We start from the raw sequence: 16,806 nt of genomic DNA, 5'->3' as shown, positions 1-16,806 counted from the left end.
ACTTGTATAAAGATAATTATGAAAAATGTTGGTCAGAAATTAAAAAAGATCTAGAAATATGGTCAAATTTGAAATTGTCAATGTTAGGCCGAATTGCGGTGATCAAAATGAATGTATTGCCTAGAATGCTATTTTTGTTTCAGACCTTGCAGATTCTTGACAAGATGGAATGTTTCAAGAGGTGGCAGAAAGATATTTCGAAATTTGTCTGGCAGGGCAAAAAGCCCAGAATTAAATTTAAAATATTGACAGATGCAAAAGAAAGAGGGGGTTTTGCCCTGCCGGACTTAAAATTGTACTATGAGGCAGCAGCTTTTTGCTGGCTGAAAGAATGGATGCTCCTCGAGAATACGGACATTTTGGATCTGGAGGGTTTCAACAATGCTTTTGGTTGGCATGCATATCTATGGTATGACAAAGTTAATAGTATTTTCAAAAATCATATTGTCAGAAAAGCACTATATAATGTTTGGATAAGATATAAAGATCTGTTGGAAAACAAAACCCCTAGATGGGTGTCACCAGTGGAGGCTAAAGCAGTGAAGAAACTCAATATGGAGGTCGGATGGCCGAAGTATTGGGAAATTTTGGAACAGGATGGAGATAAGTTTAAACTACAAAGCCAGGAGAAATTGAAACATAAAGTACAAAATTGGTTTCAATACCGTCAAATAATGGAATTTTTTAAACAGGATAGGAAGATTGGCTTCCAGGTGGAAAAATCAAAACTAGAAACTGAGTTATTAGAACCCAATACTAAGATTTTATCTAGAATGTATAACTTGTTGCTGAAATGGAATACTCAGGACGAAACAGTCAAATCGGTCATGATCAAGTGGGCACAGGACGTTGGGCATAATATCATGTCAGCTGACTGGGAATGGTTATGGAACACCGGTATTAAATTCACGGCATGTAATGCATTAAAGGGAAACATTATGAAAATGGTTTATAGGTGGTACATGACCCCAGTCAAACTGGCAAAAATCTACCATTTGCCCGATAATAAATGTTGGAAATGTAGAGAGACCGAAGGTACCTTTTACCACCTCTGGTGGACGTGCCCGAAGATTAAGGCCTTCTGGGAAATGATCTATAATGAAATGAAAAAGGTACTTAAATGTACTTTTCCTAAAAAGCCAGAGGCCTTTCTCTTGGGCATTGTCGGCCAATTGGTGTCTAAAGGGGATAGAACTTTCTTTTTGTATGCCACAACAGCAGCAAGAATACTTATCGCGAAGTATTGGAAGACACAAGATCTACCCACTTTGGAAGAATGGCAGATGAAAGTGATGGACTATATGACATCGGCTGAAATGACAGGCAGAATCCGTGACCAACGAAAGGAGACCGTGGAAGAAGAATGGAGAAAATTTAAAAGTTATCTTAAGGACTATTATAAACTCAATGAATGTTAAAGTGTTGCGGTTTTCAGAGACAAAGGGATACAGTGATATAAGGTCAGAATATAGAAAAGACTAAGATGACAGAGGTCCGAAGTAACAATTGGGAGTTGCTAAAAAAAAAATAATGGACATTGGGATGCAGAAAGGGGGGGGAGGGGAAGTCCAAGAAAAGAGGTTTATGAAAATATGCTATGAAACTATACGTGTATGTTTGTCTTTTTAAGTGTTTGTTTGTTATTTAAAAACTTTGTAAAACCAATAAAAATTTTATAAAAAAAAAAAAAACAACTACAGACCAGAGGTGGCGCGACCAGGCTATGGGATCGGACTGTCCTTCTCCCCCCCCCACCCATGAACACCCTTGAGTACAAATTCCCATCCAGCTTCACCCCATGCCTTCCTTGCTAACAGTTTGTGAGGACAGCCTGGAATGCAGCCTTAGCGGGGAGCTTCCTCAGCAAGAGACTTATCAGGCTGCAGCCTTGAACTCTTTTAGCCTGCCTCTTCTCTGGTCGGGGAAGCAGAGGAGCTCCTGGTCTCGGCACGTTGGCTCGGAACGTCTTTGTTGCCACCCACCGCGCACGGCTCTGTGATGGATGGTCTTGTGGGAATACAGGGGCGGCCAGTTCAGAGGCAGCAGCAGCCTCAGGCCAGGGTCTCTGTCCCAACATATTGTTTTTGGAACAAGCCAGCAAGGCCCTTCTCTCCTTTGCTGGTAGTCAGCTTTTTGCAAAAGCTCTGCTAGGAGACAACTACAGCTTAGCCAGATGGAATTAGAGATTTTGAGTCCAGTGCCTCACCTCCCTGGCAGCCAAGCTCAAACAGCAGGAGTTTACAGAGGAGGGTGCCAGCCTGGGCTGACCGGAGTGTCTTTGGACCCCACCAGCCATCTATTTTATTGTGTACTCTGCAATATGCATAGCCCATTAGTGGCGGATTTATACTGGACCATACAGACATCGTTCTGCTTTAATATTTGTTCTGTTGTGCTTCTCCAGTGTTAGCGCATTCTTGTTGTTTGGAGGAGGCACTCTTGTGCTATTGTGGAAGTAAAGCGGGATTAAAAACAACAGCCGTAGATCATTCAGTGATATAAAAAGCTGCAAGTTTTCATGGGGAGTTATGGGTTGTGCGCCGATTGGAAATGCAGGCCCGATACTTTTGCGGTATTGAAAGTGGGGCCATGTGCAAATTAATGCCCTGGTACCACCGTGAGCACAAATAACCATGAATGCACAATAGAAAGGATGTCCGGAGAGGCCACTGGTTAGATGAACCCACTGGTCTGATTAAGGAAAAAGCAGCTTCTTATGCTCCTATTCAAAGCCAACAGTGTGTTAGGTGCTGTACCAAAAAGAGAAGAGACTAGAGCAGGTGAGACTAGGACTGCAGGACGCGGGGAGGGCGTTGGGAGGGCGATGCAGTGACTCTTTAAATGTTAGCCAAAACATCCGCTAAGAGGAAGGCTAAGGTGGTTCTGGGAAGCTGTACCGATGCTGTCATTCTGCAGGAGTGTTGGAGGCCGGTTTCTGAGGATCTCCATTTTCAGTCACAAAAACTCAAAGCAGCAAGTTCCTAGTCCTTCTGAAGCAATGATACGCTTGCAAGAAAGTGCATACAGGAAGAAGTGCCAAATGCTCTCAAGACTTAGAATGCCAGTTCTGGCAAGTCGAATCCAGCTGGTTTGCTGTAGTCAGGCTCTCAGGCGGCTTGTGTGTTACAGATACACAGAGGGAGAAGAGAAGGTCCTCTCTTCTTGGCCTTCTGAGAGGATGCGCAACCAGAAACAAGTTCCAGTCTGCCTAGTCCCCTGATCTTCAAAGCAGATGAACTGTTTGACGGGGGACTGCGAACAGGCTTGGTTGATGTTCCCAGGTGGATGTTATATTCCTCAGGCAGCGAAGACCTGCCCCCTTGCTCAGGAACAAACATTGGTCTGCAGAAAACCCCACTGGCAGTTGCTCTGATTGAGTGGGAAATTTAGGTTTGAACAATTAAAGGTGAATTAAAGTGCTCCGTTGCCCTAGGGCTACAAATTCACCATTGTGGTTAAGAAGGTGATAGGGAAATGTGCTGAAAAGTGTGGGATGGACAACTGGTTAAGGGGAAGACCTGCAAATGCCCCGCTTGCAAATCAGGAAGAATCTTAAGGGCCTCCTTTCCAGTTGAGGTCCCTCCTGAACTACCAGTACCTATGGAATACTTTTCTTTTCTCCCAGCAGGCATTTTAATTGAAGTCTGATTTTATAGTTTTAATTTTTATTCTCTGTAAGCTGCGTAGAGATTGTTGCAGTTATGTGGTACATAAATTGCTTGATCAAATAAAATAAATGCAGGGTGAATGCTCGCTGTAGTAGAAAACAAATGCTCAGATAAAAATGGATGCAGTTTGACCTTTGCATAAGCTTTGTGCAAGCTGGTGTGGTGTAGTGGTCAGAGTGTCGGAAGAGAACCTGGGAGACCAGGGCTCAAATCCCCACTCACCAGTGAAGCTCACTGGGAGGCCTTGGGCCAGTCGCTGCCTCTCAACTTGGCATACCTTGCAGGGCTGATGTGGGGATTAAATGAGGACGGAGAGAACCATGTATGCCACCTTGAGCTCCTTGGAGAGTAAAAAAGGTTGGACGCAGGTGGCGCTGTGGGTAAAACCTCAGTGCCTAGGACTTGCTGATCGTAAGGTCGGTGGTTCGAATCCCCGCGGCGGGGTGAGCTCCCGTTGTTCGGTCCCATCTCCTGCCAACCTAGCAGTTCGAAAACACCCCTAAGTGCAAGTAGATAAATAGGGACCGCTTTATAGCGGGAAGGTAAACGGTGTTTCCGTGTGCGGTGCCAGTGGCATAGCGTGGGTGGTGCAGGGGGGGCCGGCCACACCAGGCGCAACATCTGGGGGTTAGGGGGCGCAAATCCACGGGTTAGGGACCACAAATTACTTGCCTTGCCCCGGGTGCTGACAACCCACGCTACGCCACTGTGCGGTGGTGGTGCTGGCTTGCCAGATGCAACTACGTCACGCTGGCCACGTGACCCGGAAGTGTCTTCGGACAGCGCCGGCTCCCGGCCTCTTGAGCGAGATGAGTGCACAACCCCAGAGTCGGTCACGACTGGCCCTGTCGGGCAGGGGTACCTTTACCTTTATAAATGCGAATAGTAATAATAATGAATATTAAGCCAGTTGGCTCAGTGCTTTAAGTCAGCTCTCCACCATGACCTGTGAGTCGCCAGAGGAGCAGAAGCTGCAGCAAATCCTCTTTGGGAAATCTTTGGGATGGGGGGGAGTGCAGGAGGGGCGCGTATGAGGCCAGCCTTTTCTCATAGGGTTGGAAGGGACCCTGAGGTTCACCTAGTCCATCCCCCTGCGTTGCAGGAATATGCCGCTGTCCCATGCAGGGATCGAACCTGCCACCTTGGCATCATCAGCACTGCGCTCTAACCAGCTGAGCTCCTCTCCTCTCCACAGCTCCACCCTGACAGCGACCCAGGCAACCCTGAGCTGCACAGCCAGTTTGTGAAGCTCAACGAGGCCTACCGGGTGCTCAGCAAGGCCAGCAGCCGGAGGCGCTACGACAGCACACAAGCAGCCCAAGAAGCTCAGCCTCCCCCAGGCAGCCATGGCAGTAGCACCAGCAGTAGCACCAGGAGGAACCCTTTTGATTTGGGCGACTTCGGGAAAAGGTACGGAACGAGAGATGCCCCCCACCTCTGGGAACAAAGCTCCCTGTCCTGCGAGCTTCACGCCAACAGCTCCTGACTACCACGCATAAGGGTAAAAGATCCAGTCCGTCATCTTGTTCTCACCTCCTTGTGCCTGTTATGGGAACCTGATAAGGAGGACCTGAGCACAACAGCAACTCTCCCCACTTAATATTATTATTAAGGTAAAGGGACCCCTGACCATTAGGTCCAGTCGTGTCCGACTCTGGGGTTGCGGTGCTCATCTCGCTTTATTGGCCGAAGGAGCTGGCGTACAGCTTCTGGGTCATGTGGCCAGCATGACTAAGCCGCTTCTGGCAGACCAGAGCAGCGCACGGAAACACCGTTTCCCTTCCCACCACAGCAGTACCTGTTTATCTACTTGCACTTTGACGTGCTTTCGAACTTCTAGGTTGGCAGGAGCAGGGACCGAGCTACGGGAGCTCACCCCGTCGTGGGGATTCGAACCACCGACTTTCTGATCGGCAAGTCCTAGGCTCTGTGGTTTAACCCACAGCGCCACCCGCGTCCCAAACAATATTATTATTATCATTTATTAAATTTCTATACTGCCCTTCATCCACAGATCTCAGGGCGTGTCACCCTGTATAATCACACTTGCGATTCCCAGCGTACCCTGAAGTGTCCCGATTTCCCCCGGACATCCTGGAATTGCAGAAGCCGTCCCAGCTTCTGGTTTGAATCCCGGAATGTCCTGTTTTCTCCCTCCAGCGCTGAGCTCGTGGAGGAGGATGAGCCGACACTTGCAGAGGTGCTGTACTCTTGTGCGAGTCAGCCGGCTCCTTTGAGAGCTTGGTACAGAAAGACGCATCCGCAGGAAGGTTGGAGGGTATGCAGTAATAATCATAATAATCATGAGGATGATAATTTTATTGTTCATACCCCGCCCATCTGGCGGGCCAGGCCATGGCTCATCTGGGTCAGCATCCTGTTCTGGCAGGGGCCGACCACATGGGAAGCTCACAAGCAGGACCCGAATGCTCTCCTCGCTTGTGATTCCTGGCAAATGGCACTCAGAGGCAACCCTGCTGTTGGCTAGTAGCTACTGATCGCCATCCTTCTTTGTCCTCTGCCTTAAGCAATTACACTGGCCAGGGCTCTTCAAGCTTGGGCTGCCAGGTGTTTTGGGGCTACAGCTGCCCATCATCTCTTGCCATTGGCCACGCTGGCTGGGGCCTGATGGGAGATGGAGGCCAACCCCATCTGGAAGGCCAGAACTTCCTCCTTCAGGCTCTACAGCCCCCTGCTCGCCCCCCAACTGGAGAGGGCACCCAAAAATCTTGCACCCGCCCAGTTCTGTAAGCAGCCAGCCAACCAGAATGCATCGGTCTCTGTGCCAGCCCTGTGCTGACTTTCTGCTTTTCCCTGCAGGAGCGCATCAGAGCCCAACGAGGACGTACGGTATTGGCAACAGTTCCACCACTCTCCTTCAGAGTCATTCTCAGGCCCCGAGTTCGAGAGGAAGCGTCGCCAGAACAGATACATCTTTGGGTACTGTTTGCTCGTCATAGTGGGCGGCTTAGCTGCCCACTACATAGGATTCAGGTATGGGGCTGCTTCCTTTTCCCCCTTCCCTGCCGACCACCCCAAACCAGATGAGAAGGTTCCAGGTTTAAAATTCTGGGGTGGGGAAACTCAGGGGATTGAAAGTGGCCCTCTAGGCCTCTGTATCTGGCCCTCAGAACTCTCAGCAGGCCACACCCCTCACCAGCCCTGCTCCACACCCTCCTTGAGTGTTTTTGTCTGGCTGGGTTGTGTCCTTGAACTCTGATAGCGCCTCTGCTGGCCTGGAGGACGGAGAGAGAGGGGTGTGTGAGTGTGGGTGTAGAAACCAGCCTACCATACTAAGGTAAAAATTTGGATCCTTGGCTCCACCCACTTTTGCCCCTCTCCCCGCACCCTCCCAAAGGTTACCCAGAAGGGAAGGCTGCCATCGGGCTGTAAGAGCTTCCTCATTGCTGCCCTGGTGAAGCTTGACAATGCATCACACAGATTTAGCCGCGTTTGTTTCTTCCACATAGTTTGCTGAGCCAATGCAGGGGCAAAGATCTAAGTAGGGCATTGGGAATCCTCTTTGGCAGCACGCCCTGCTGCCTCCTCACCCCTGGACCGCCTCCAAAGGTATCCTGCCCACACCACCCTGCTTTACCATCGTGAAGACAAGCTGTGTGGGAAAGTGGGCAGCCCCAAAAGCTCTGAGGAGGCTGTGCGATTTGCAAGCCACTCCTGTTCCTTGAGACTGGGAGCCAACTCCTCTCCCTTCTTTGGTGGGGGGGGGGTGTGAATCGTAGAATTGTAGAGTTGAAGGGAACCCCAAGGGTCATCTAGTCCAACCCAGTGCAGTGCTTTGCTGATCATTATTTATTCTGCATTTATATCCCACCTTTTTCTCTAAAGAGCTCAAGGCAGTATTTGGGATTATGGATGCAAAGCAGGAACACTGGAACATTATAAGCTGCCTTCTCCTAGGTTGGGCCGTTTGCCCATCCTCCCTAGTATTGCCTTCTCTGACCGGCAGGGTCTTGGGCAGAGATGGGCCTTTCCCTTCGCCTGCTGCTTGAAATCCTTTTCGTCGGAGGGACCGGTGAGTGAACCTGAGACCTTCTGCAGGCAGGAGGTGTCCCTCCCTCTGCCACAGAGTGATGATCCTTCCCATTTAGTAGCTAAGACACTTGAGCTACGAATCAGGAAATCCTTGGTTCAAATTTCGCCCCAGCCATGAACTCTCCAGGCGGCCTTAAGCCCCCAACATGCAACATGGAGAGAATAAGAACACAGAAAGAGCCCTGCTAGATCAAGCCAAACTATTCCACCGACCTCTTTCCAACCTGGGTGCTTAGGGAAAGCCCACAATCAGGACGCAAAATCAAGATTTCCCCTTTCCTAGTTTCTTCATAGCCCAGCCGCTGTTTAGAGATATACTGCCCCTGCTCATGGAGGTTCCACTTAGTGATCACAGCTGTCTTTTCTCCATGAATTCCCTTTGCCAACCCAGTGCCCTCCAAATGCTGACATCAGCCCCATCATAGCTGAAGCCACCGTCGCTTTGCATGAAGACAGTCCCGGGTTCAATCCCCAGCAGCATAGGGCTGGGAGAGGATCTCTTGCTGGACCCCTGCAGGGCCACTGCTAGTTGGTGGAGGCAATAATGAGCTAAGAGCCTGCTGGATCAGGCCAGTGGCCCATCTCATCCTGCATCCTGTTCTCACCGGATGCCTGTGGGGAACCCGCAAGCAGGATTCGGGCAAAAGAGCCCTCTCCCCTCCTGTGGCTTCCAGCGGCTGGTATTCAGAATCATGGCTGCCTCCAGCTGTGGAGGCAGAGCTTGGCCATCGTGGCTAGTAGCCTTTCATAGCTCTCTTCCTCCATGAATTTATTTACAGTGGTACCTCGGGTTAAGTACTTAATTCGTTCCGGAGGTCCGTTCTTAACCTGAAACTGTTCTTAACCTGAAGCACCACTTTAGCTAATGGGGCTTCCCGCGGCCGCCGCGCTGCCGGAGCACGATTTCTATTCTCATCCTGAGAATAACCCAAGGTACTATTTCTGGTTTAGCGGAGTCTGTAACCTGAAGCGTATGTAACCTGAGGTACCTCTGTAATCCTCTTTTAAAGCCATCTAGGTTGGTGGCCTTCTCTGCCTCCTATGCAAGCGAGTTTAACTACGTGCTGCATGAAAAAGTACGGGCAACTTCCTGTGGGGGGGATACGTGCACATTTAAGTGAAAATGTGTATACTGTATTGGGAACACCATTGAAAAAAGCCTGTGAACACCCTCTAAACCAGGGTCAGCAAACTTTTTCAGCAGGGGGCCATTCCACTGTCCCTCAGACCTTGTGGGGGACCGGATTATATTTTTTAGCGGTGGGGAAATGAATGAATTCCTATGCCCCACAAATAACCCAGAGATGCATTTTAAATAAAAGGACACGTTCTACTCATGTAAAAACATGCTGATTCCCGGACCGTCCGTGGGCCAGATTTAGAAGGCGATTACGCCAAGTCCAGCCTTAGTTTGCCTACCCATGCTCCGAACCTCTGGAAGGCCTTGAAAAACCTTTTAAAAAACAAACTTCGCCAAAACCGCTCCCTCCAAACCTCCTTGCTCAAACTCCAGCTCTCCAGAGGCTCCAAAGGTAGGTGCAAGGGCTCCTGGGATTGCACTTGCAAATGTTCGTGGGATTCTTAGACGCTGTTTGTGTGCAATTTTTGCTGTTTCTGTACTATTTTGAGGCCGTTTTTGACCCTTTTCATGCCACTTCCGGCTTCACAGCGATGCGTGAGGTCGCGGTCGCTTGTGCCTTGAACGCAGGTAAATAGGGGAGTTGCCTGTTCGTCCTTTTATAAGGGAGCTTCTTGGATAATTGCAACATGCATGGCAGATAGAAGGAGCCCACATCAGACACTTGTAGGCCATGGGCTCTTTAGCAGAAGCTGGTGCTGGTTCACACATATTTCATGTAGGGGAAGTCCCTCCTTTTGAACCCAGAAAGGGATGCAAGCCCTCATGGTTCTGGAGACAACTGCCTTTGCGTCCTTTTGGCCTGTCTTGGCGGTACGGCGGACCCTTGTGCAGTTGCTGGTGCTGGGCTGGTTCTTTCCCTTTCTTTTTTCCTTGGCTTGCTTCGCCACCCCCCTCCCAGCAATGCAGCCTGCCAACCCCGGCTGCCAGCCAGCCAGCCAATTCTAATTCTAATCCATTGCCTAATTAGCCGGCCATGACCAGGGAGAGATTAATCGTGAGCAGCCTTTAATCAAGCCTAATGCAATTAAACATGCCTGCTTATGCTTGAACGGGGAGGGGCATTTAAAGGGGCCTGAAAAGGGGGGGGCAGGCCACATGGGTGAATCAAATTCCATACCCATGTGGGGAGAAGAGCAACAGGGGACAGAATGCCCCTCTCCCGCTTTTGCAGGGTGTCTTGCCATCAACTGCCTCTCCTTCCGTGCTTCTCATTTGCCCGAGTTTGTGGAAGGGCTGTGGTTCAGGGGGTGGGGGGCAGAGCGTCTGATTTACATGTAGAAGGCCCCTGGTTCCATCTCCGGGTAGGGCTGGGGGAGACCCCATCTTGGAGAGCCGCCACATGCCAGAAGCATCTGATTGGCCACTGTGACTAGATGGGCCTTTGCCCTGATCCATAAGGGCTCTTCTTACGTTCTTCTTCATTCATAAAATAATGCATCCACTCACTTTTCATTCATGCAGCAGTATTGTGCGGCGCTCAGAGGATCTTTATGCAGAGCAGTTAACATGTTTGGGGTGCTGGTGGTAGAGGAGGAGATATGCACCCAGTATGAATAGTGCTGGGCGAGGGAGCCTCGGCTTTGCCACTCCCTGCTTCTTCCCAGGTTGTCAAGGGAGGGCACCTTCAGTTCTCGAAACTGGTGGAGCTTAAGACACAACCCTGCCCCACCAAAAAATGCCCAGTGGAGGCCACCCGTGGATAGATTTCGGCAGGCATTTTCCTCAGGCGGTTGCCAGCCTGCTTTTTAATCCCGCTTCCAGAACCTTTGAGCAATCTCCCCACAGATAAAGACTTGGGAACTGAGGGATGCACTTGTCAGTCAGTCCACAAACATTCCTTTCACTTTATTTTGCTGGCTAAGAACGAAAGGCGGCGTTTGCAAAGGATTCTGGGACGGGCAATGCCGTCTGCCTGCTCAAGAAGCTAAACACTCTACACTCGGGATCTAATCCAATTCGACGGACTCGTCACCCGTACCGTTTCGTTTCAGTTCTCGCTTCGCTATTTTTAACTGTTCCTGATCCGGTCCTTCAGCTTTTCGGAAATAGTGTTGCTGTTCAACTTTTTTATGACGATTTCAGAGCTGACTGAAAACTCAATGAGCCGATGATTGCTCATTGAAGTGTGCATCTTGCTGCAGGGTTACTGTCTGTTCAAGTGAGGATGATGAGGCAGTGATGGATCTCTTCCCCACACCCAGCCACTCACTGGAGTTACAGCTCTTTGCCATTTCTTTTCTTGTCAGCCAGCTAGCATTTTCACGTATATTGCCAAGCAAATGAGTGACTCACCACACCCCCAAAAGCCCAGTTCATATTGGTCAAGGGCCAAGGCATAACTCTCAGGGAGTGCTGATAATTCCCCCTCCACACACTTTGCCCAGGGGAAAAAAGAACAAAAACTGCAAATTGTCTTTTTGCATGGATTAATAAGTGTAAACAAGATGATAGGAAAATTAACCCATTACTATGACGTTAGAAAAAAAATACGTGCATCAGACTTGCCCTTGAACTCTCACAAAATACACACAAAGCCCATTTTGGGTTGCATCAACAGATGTCATGAATTCGCATTAAGATGTAAGACAGTGGCTGCACTTTCTCTGTGCATTTGGCTAAGCCACAGGGGCAAAAGGCGAGAGAAAGGTTAACGATAAAACAATGAATGTTAATGGTGGTTAATGGCTAACATAATCACGTCAACACTTCAACCGGTGATGTTAAAATAAATACACATTTCTGCAATACCAAGTTAGCAGACAGTTGAGGACAAATTTGATGATGGTGTCCACACTTGTGTTTGTCCCATGCCTAGGAAGCACGGGTCTGAGAGCTTTTTGCCTGGGAAAACCCGCTCTGTACCACTGAATTGGAGCAAATGCCCACTTGCAGAAAACCCAATTGCTGTTTGCTCCAGTTCTGTGATAAATAGCAGGTTTTCCCTGGTGGAAAGTGGGGGGGGGGGTCTGGACGAGCCATAAATTGTGTGGGAACAAATGTTGTCATATTAGAAAAATGCTAAAAGCAAAACAGTATTAGGGGAAATCTGCAAGGAAGGTTGGCTTGCAAAGAGCGGACAAGCAGACTGTGGGCCAGTTCAGTTTGCTCATAGCAAATTCTGCCACCCTCCCTGCTTTACACACACACACACAACCCCAGTTTTGTGGAGCCCAGGTAAACACACAAAAAGGCTATTAAGTGGCAAGACATTTTCTCATGGAAATTTGGGAAGCTGGAAAAAGGGTGGGTGGGTTGAGTCCTTCATTAGCTCTTCTTTCCTGCGCATTGATAGGACTTGTATTTATCAGAAGCGTGACACCCCTGCCGTTGTTTCAGGAGGTGAGGCGCTAGTGGAATAAGCAGTAGCCGTCTCTTTGACATGCTGTGAATATAATGTTGTCAGACATTCAGGGAGAGGGAAAGGCAGTCTGCCAAATGGAAGGAAACATCCAGCACCAACAGCATTTGTGTGCAACTGAAACATAGAATGCAGGGAACATTGGGGGCGGCGGTGTGGTTGTTGTTTGTTGACAGGGCAACTGCTTAGCATGCAGAAGGTGCCAGGGTCAATCCCTGATGCCATCTCCAGGTGGGGTTGGGAGAGATCGCTGCCTGAAATCTGCTGCCATTCAGTGTAGACAACACTGAGCTAGATGGACCTAATTGTCCACTTGGATTTCCGAACCCAAAGAGTTCATCTCATCCTCTTCCACATCTGTCTCCCCAACCCCTCCCACCCCAGTTGTAAAAAAAAGACATGGACCAGGGCAGAAAATGTATTTGACTGCTTCCCCCACCTCCAAGGAACAGGATATTTGGTCTTACGCCATCTCTCGTCTCCCTGCACTCCCACCCCAGGGAAGGCCTCTGTCTTGAGCTAGGGCTATAAGGCGGCACAATGATTTCTGTCCCTCCCTGGGTCCTTCACAATCAGCGCTGTTTCCATTCTGCTGCAGTTCAGCTTGCTTAGTTTCTGTTAAATACATTACCAACGCTAACCAGTAATGCTTTACCGCTTCTGTTCCACTTCTAACCTCTACCCAAACACCTTTTTTTTCTCTTCCTTTTTTGCAGGAAGCTGGAGAAAGTTCACAACAACTTCATGGATGAGAAAGACCGGGTCATAACCCAGATATATAATGAGAGCAAGGAACGGGCTAGGTACGTATATTCTTTTTTTTTTAACCCCACATAAATGACCCTCAGTGTGAACTGTATTCTTTTTACAACATGACTGTATTTTCCTTAATTTCCATAATTTATTTTTAAGTTTTGCTAAGTACAGTCAAAGCTGTGGGTAGCACTGAACCCACATTGTGCATTTAAAGCACTATTATACCATTTCAGCAGTTATGGAGAATCCAGGGAACTGTACTTCATTAAGGGTGCTGAAAATTGTACTGTACCATTAACAAACCACAGTTCCCAGGATCCTTTGGTGGAAGCCCATTAAAGTGGTATAAGTGTGCTTTAAATGTATGGCGTGACCACTGAAAGTCTTTTTCCTTCTTATTTTTTTAAGTGACTTTACTGGGCAATTGCCACCCCCAAACAGCTGAAACCCATGAGGCTATGAGGACTAGAAACTTGCCTTTTAAAAGTAAATAAATAAATTGAAAGCTGAGATCTTTAAGATGTGGATTTCTGCACCCAGTACCTTATTTTTAATTTGTTCTGATTTCTTTGCAGGGAGGTTATATAATAACAAGCACTCATTGCCATTCCATTCTGATTTTCTTGCGTGGTGGTTGCATGTCTTTCCACTAGTCAGTCCTTTATCCCACACTCCTTAGTACATTCCCCCATTGTTTTCCTAACTTCAAAAAGGTCTGCCTGTTGTTTTTAACATGGATTCGTTGCACCAGAGCTGTTTAATCTCCTTTAATTGTGCAAACCTAAATTTCCAGTACGCAGTTGAATCCTTCCTGTAAAACAGTCTGGAAGGGACAGTGGCTTCTTCTCCCAAGGTATTCTCTCTTAGGATGTCTCCAGATGGTCTGTCTTTTGCACAAGGGATCAATGCGCTTATCAGAACTTAAGGTTTGGGCATTTAAAGCGGATTAAAGGGCTCTGTCGTCCTAGCGCAACAAATCTACTTCAAAAAACAACAAATGCCAACTTCTTTCAGTTACACTAGTTACGGGGAGATGCACTGGAAAGTGCGGGGTAAGCGAACGATTAGCAGGCAGACAAATTAACATTAACTGTAAACCCAGATACTGTATTTCGTGCCCATCCATTGTTTTAATGTGGGGCTGTTGGTTTAGTCTGTTGTAAGTCCCTCTGGTTTGGCTTGGGCAAGCTAAAATGACTAACAAATGTAATACACAAACAAACAAACAAACAAACAAACAAACCACCCTTCATCAAAATATCTTGTGATTCGTAAGATAAAAATACAATATAAAAGCACAAATAAATAGTTAAACTAGAAGCAACAAAACTATAAGTCCCTACCCAGCACATAATAAAGCTGCACGTAAGAAGTTGGTACCATTGAAACTGGGATAAGAATTCATTGCAGTGCAACGTGTGCTTATGTGGGACACAGTACTAAGGTTTGCAGTGCTTTTGAGTAGGCTCTTGATTTACTGTAGGGGTGGGGAATCTTAGGTCCAAGCTGCAAATGTGGTCCTCCAGGCCCCTCTGTCTGGCCCTCGGAAGTCTCTCCAGGCCACACACCTCCTCCCTAGGCCATGTCTCTCATTGTTCCTGCTTTTCACCCTCCTTGAATGCTTTTGCCTGGCTGGAATGTGCCCTTGAACTCTGATGATGCTTCTTGCTTGCCTGGATGGAGAGCTCTCTCTCTCTCTCTCTGTGTGTGTGTGTGTGTGTGTGTGTGTACCACTGATTTCTACATGGCTGCAATGGCGCTTCCTGTGCATGGGTGAGAATCCCATCCATTGCTCTGCCCTCTTTTGACCATCACTGGCTCCTTGGAAGGTTCCCGCAATGTCATTGTGCCCCTTGGGCTGATAAAGGTGTCTTTGCCTGTTTTTTTCCACTCTGCAACACTGAGCTTGCTTGCTTGCGTGGAGGAAGCCTAGTTGGTTCTCACCCGCAGTGCTTGTGCTTCCCCCACCCCCAGGTCCATCGGCTTCCAGAAGCAGCAGGAGCTACTGCGGCAGAAGCATGCCGAATTCGCCCAGCGAAACAGCGCTATCTCCAAGCAGGTTCCGGCAGGAGCCTTGGACTCTGGGAGGGAAACGGCTCCCCCCATCTCCACTGCCAAATGAAAAGAAAAACTGAGTTGGACCTGAAATCCTCAAGCCTTTGGTGGTGGCCAGCTGCCGGGGCTGAGGAAGGGGCATTTCTGAGCCTCCACCACCCATTTCTCCACTTGTCCTCCTTCCTAATAGAAACATCGCTGTACAGTGAAAACTGGGCCTCTGTTGTTGTTTTTCCTTGGCCTACCTCTCTTGCCACACAGAAATACGCCCTCCGCCCTTCCTCCACGCCAGCCTGTTATGGCCTCTCCAGGTAGGACTGGGAGAGACCCCCTGCCTTGAAACCCTGGACAGGTGCAGACATTACTGAGCTTAGATGGAGCCGATGGTCTGGCTTGGCTTAAGACAGCTTTCTATGTTTCTCCACCCAGGAGTGTGACTAGAAGCAGGGCCTAGGAGCCAGGATTGGCAACAGCCTGCATTGCCGACTCTTGGTCTTTGGCAGGGGTGGGGCAGCTCAGGTGTGGGGGCCAAATGCCTGGCCCTCAGGACTGTCCCCACTTCCTCAGGCCATATTCCTCACTGGTCCTTCTTCACATCCTTCTTTCTGCCTAGCTGGGATGCTTCCCCGAACTTTGACAGTACTTGCCTGGATGGGAAGACAGAGAGGGCTGTGTGAGTGTGTGTAGAGACTAGTCTACTGTACAAAGGTAAAATTTGCATGGGTCGCTCCACCCACTTTTGCCTCTGGGCCCACCCACCACTGGCACGCAGCCCCCAGAGTGTGGCACAGAAGGGAATACATCCCTCAGTTTGAAAAATATTTCCCTCCTCAGGTCTAGGGTGTGCTCCCAAGCTGGCTGCTGAATGTTTCAGCGGTTGGAACTGGCCCAGTCTCTTCCTCCGCCCTGTGGGGCGGAGCACAGCTGGGCCTATGACACCTCAAATATGGAAGGGGGACACACAGCTTTTCCCTCATCCTCCAACTCAGTGTTGCAGCCCATCCTGGAAAGTGGAAACCTGCAGTCTTGACGTGGGCAGCACAGATGAGCAGAACCGCCAGGTAACCAAACAGCACGCCACTCATTCCTCTCGCTTTGCCGCTGTGTGTTGTCTGAAGCAGCATTTTCCAAACAAGAGAGGTTTGTAAGAGCAAGAATTAAACACCCGCTCACACCCAGGTCCCATCTTCACCATATGTTTAAATCACCATCATGCCACTTTAAACAGAGCTTTCTCCTCAAAAAATCCTAGAAATTGTTGTTTGTGAAGGCAAGGTAAGGAGAGCCCTGTTCCCCTCACAGAGCTACAATTCCCAGAGTTCCTTGGGAAGAGGGATTGGCTGTTTAACCACTCTAAATATTAAAGCTCTGTGAAGGTGGAAGATGGATCTTGGCACCCTTGAGAAAAACTACAGGCTTTTGGGGGAAGCCATGGTTGTTTAAAGTTCTATGGCATTGCCTTAAACGCATATTCGAGACGGGACCTCAGAACACCTACCCTCTTTTTCCTGGGTAGTCACTGTTCTAAGCGTGATTGGAAGGAGATTGCTTAGGGCCGTTACTCACTCAGAGATGAAATGGGTAGCTTCTTCTGAAGGCTAGTAATCCTGCATTTCCACAGTGGAAGCAATCCAGTCGCGCTCAGTGCAAAGGCATGGCAATATTACCCCGCCTTGGGCAGCGGCTGATTGACAGAAGGCCTAGACCAGTGATTCATGCAGAGATACCACGGGCAGCCTTCTCTGGGCTTAATGCCTCAGTGGCTTTCAATGTTT

General features: G+C 48.8%; 1 protein-coding gene across 1 annotated transcript in view; it reads left to right on the top strand.

Annotated features, from left to right (window-relative positions):
- DNAJC4 (DnaJ heat shock protein family (Hsp40) member C4) overlaps positions 1-15,243 on the top strand; it is a gene marked incomplete at its 5' end in the record, with an annotated part of 45,461 nt that extends 30,218 nt beyond the window's left edge. Inside the window, 4 exon segments of the mRNA XM_082202469.1 lie at positions 4,864-5,078; positions 6,489-6,662; positions 12,937-13,023; positions 14,951-15,243. Of these exon segments, the coding sequence (XP_082058595.1) occupies positions 4,864-5,078; positions 6,489-6,662; positions 12,937-13,023; positions 14,951-15,098 (624 nt within the window). The 3' untranslated portion in view covers positions 15,099-15,243.
- Positions 15,244-16,806: the final 1,563 nt, after the last annotated feature.

Source organism: Podarcis vaucheri (assembly GCF_965113315.1).
Source record: "Podarcis vaucheri genome assembly, chromosome: 16".
Lineage (NCBI taxonomy): Eukaryota > Metazoa > Chordata > Lepidosauria > Squamata > Lacertidae > Podarcis > Podarcis vaucheri.
This window is presented reverse-complemented; position numbering and strand designations above follow the sequence as displayed.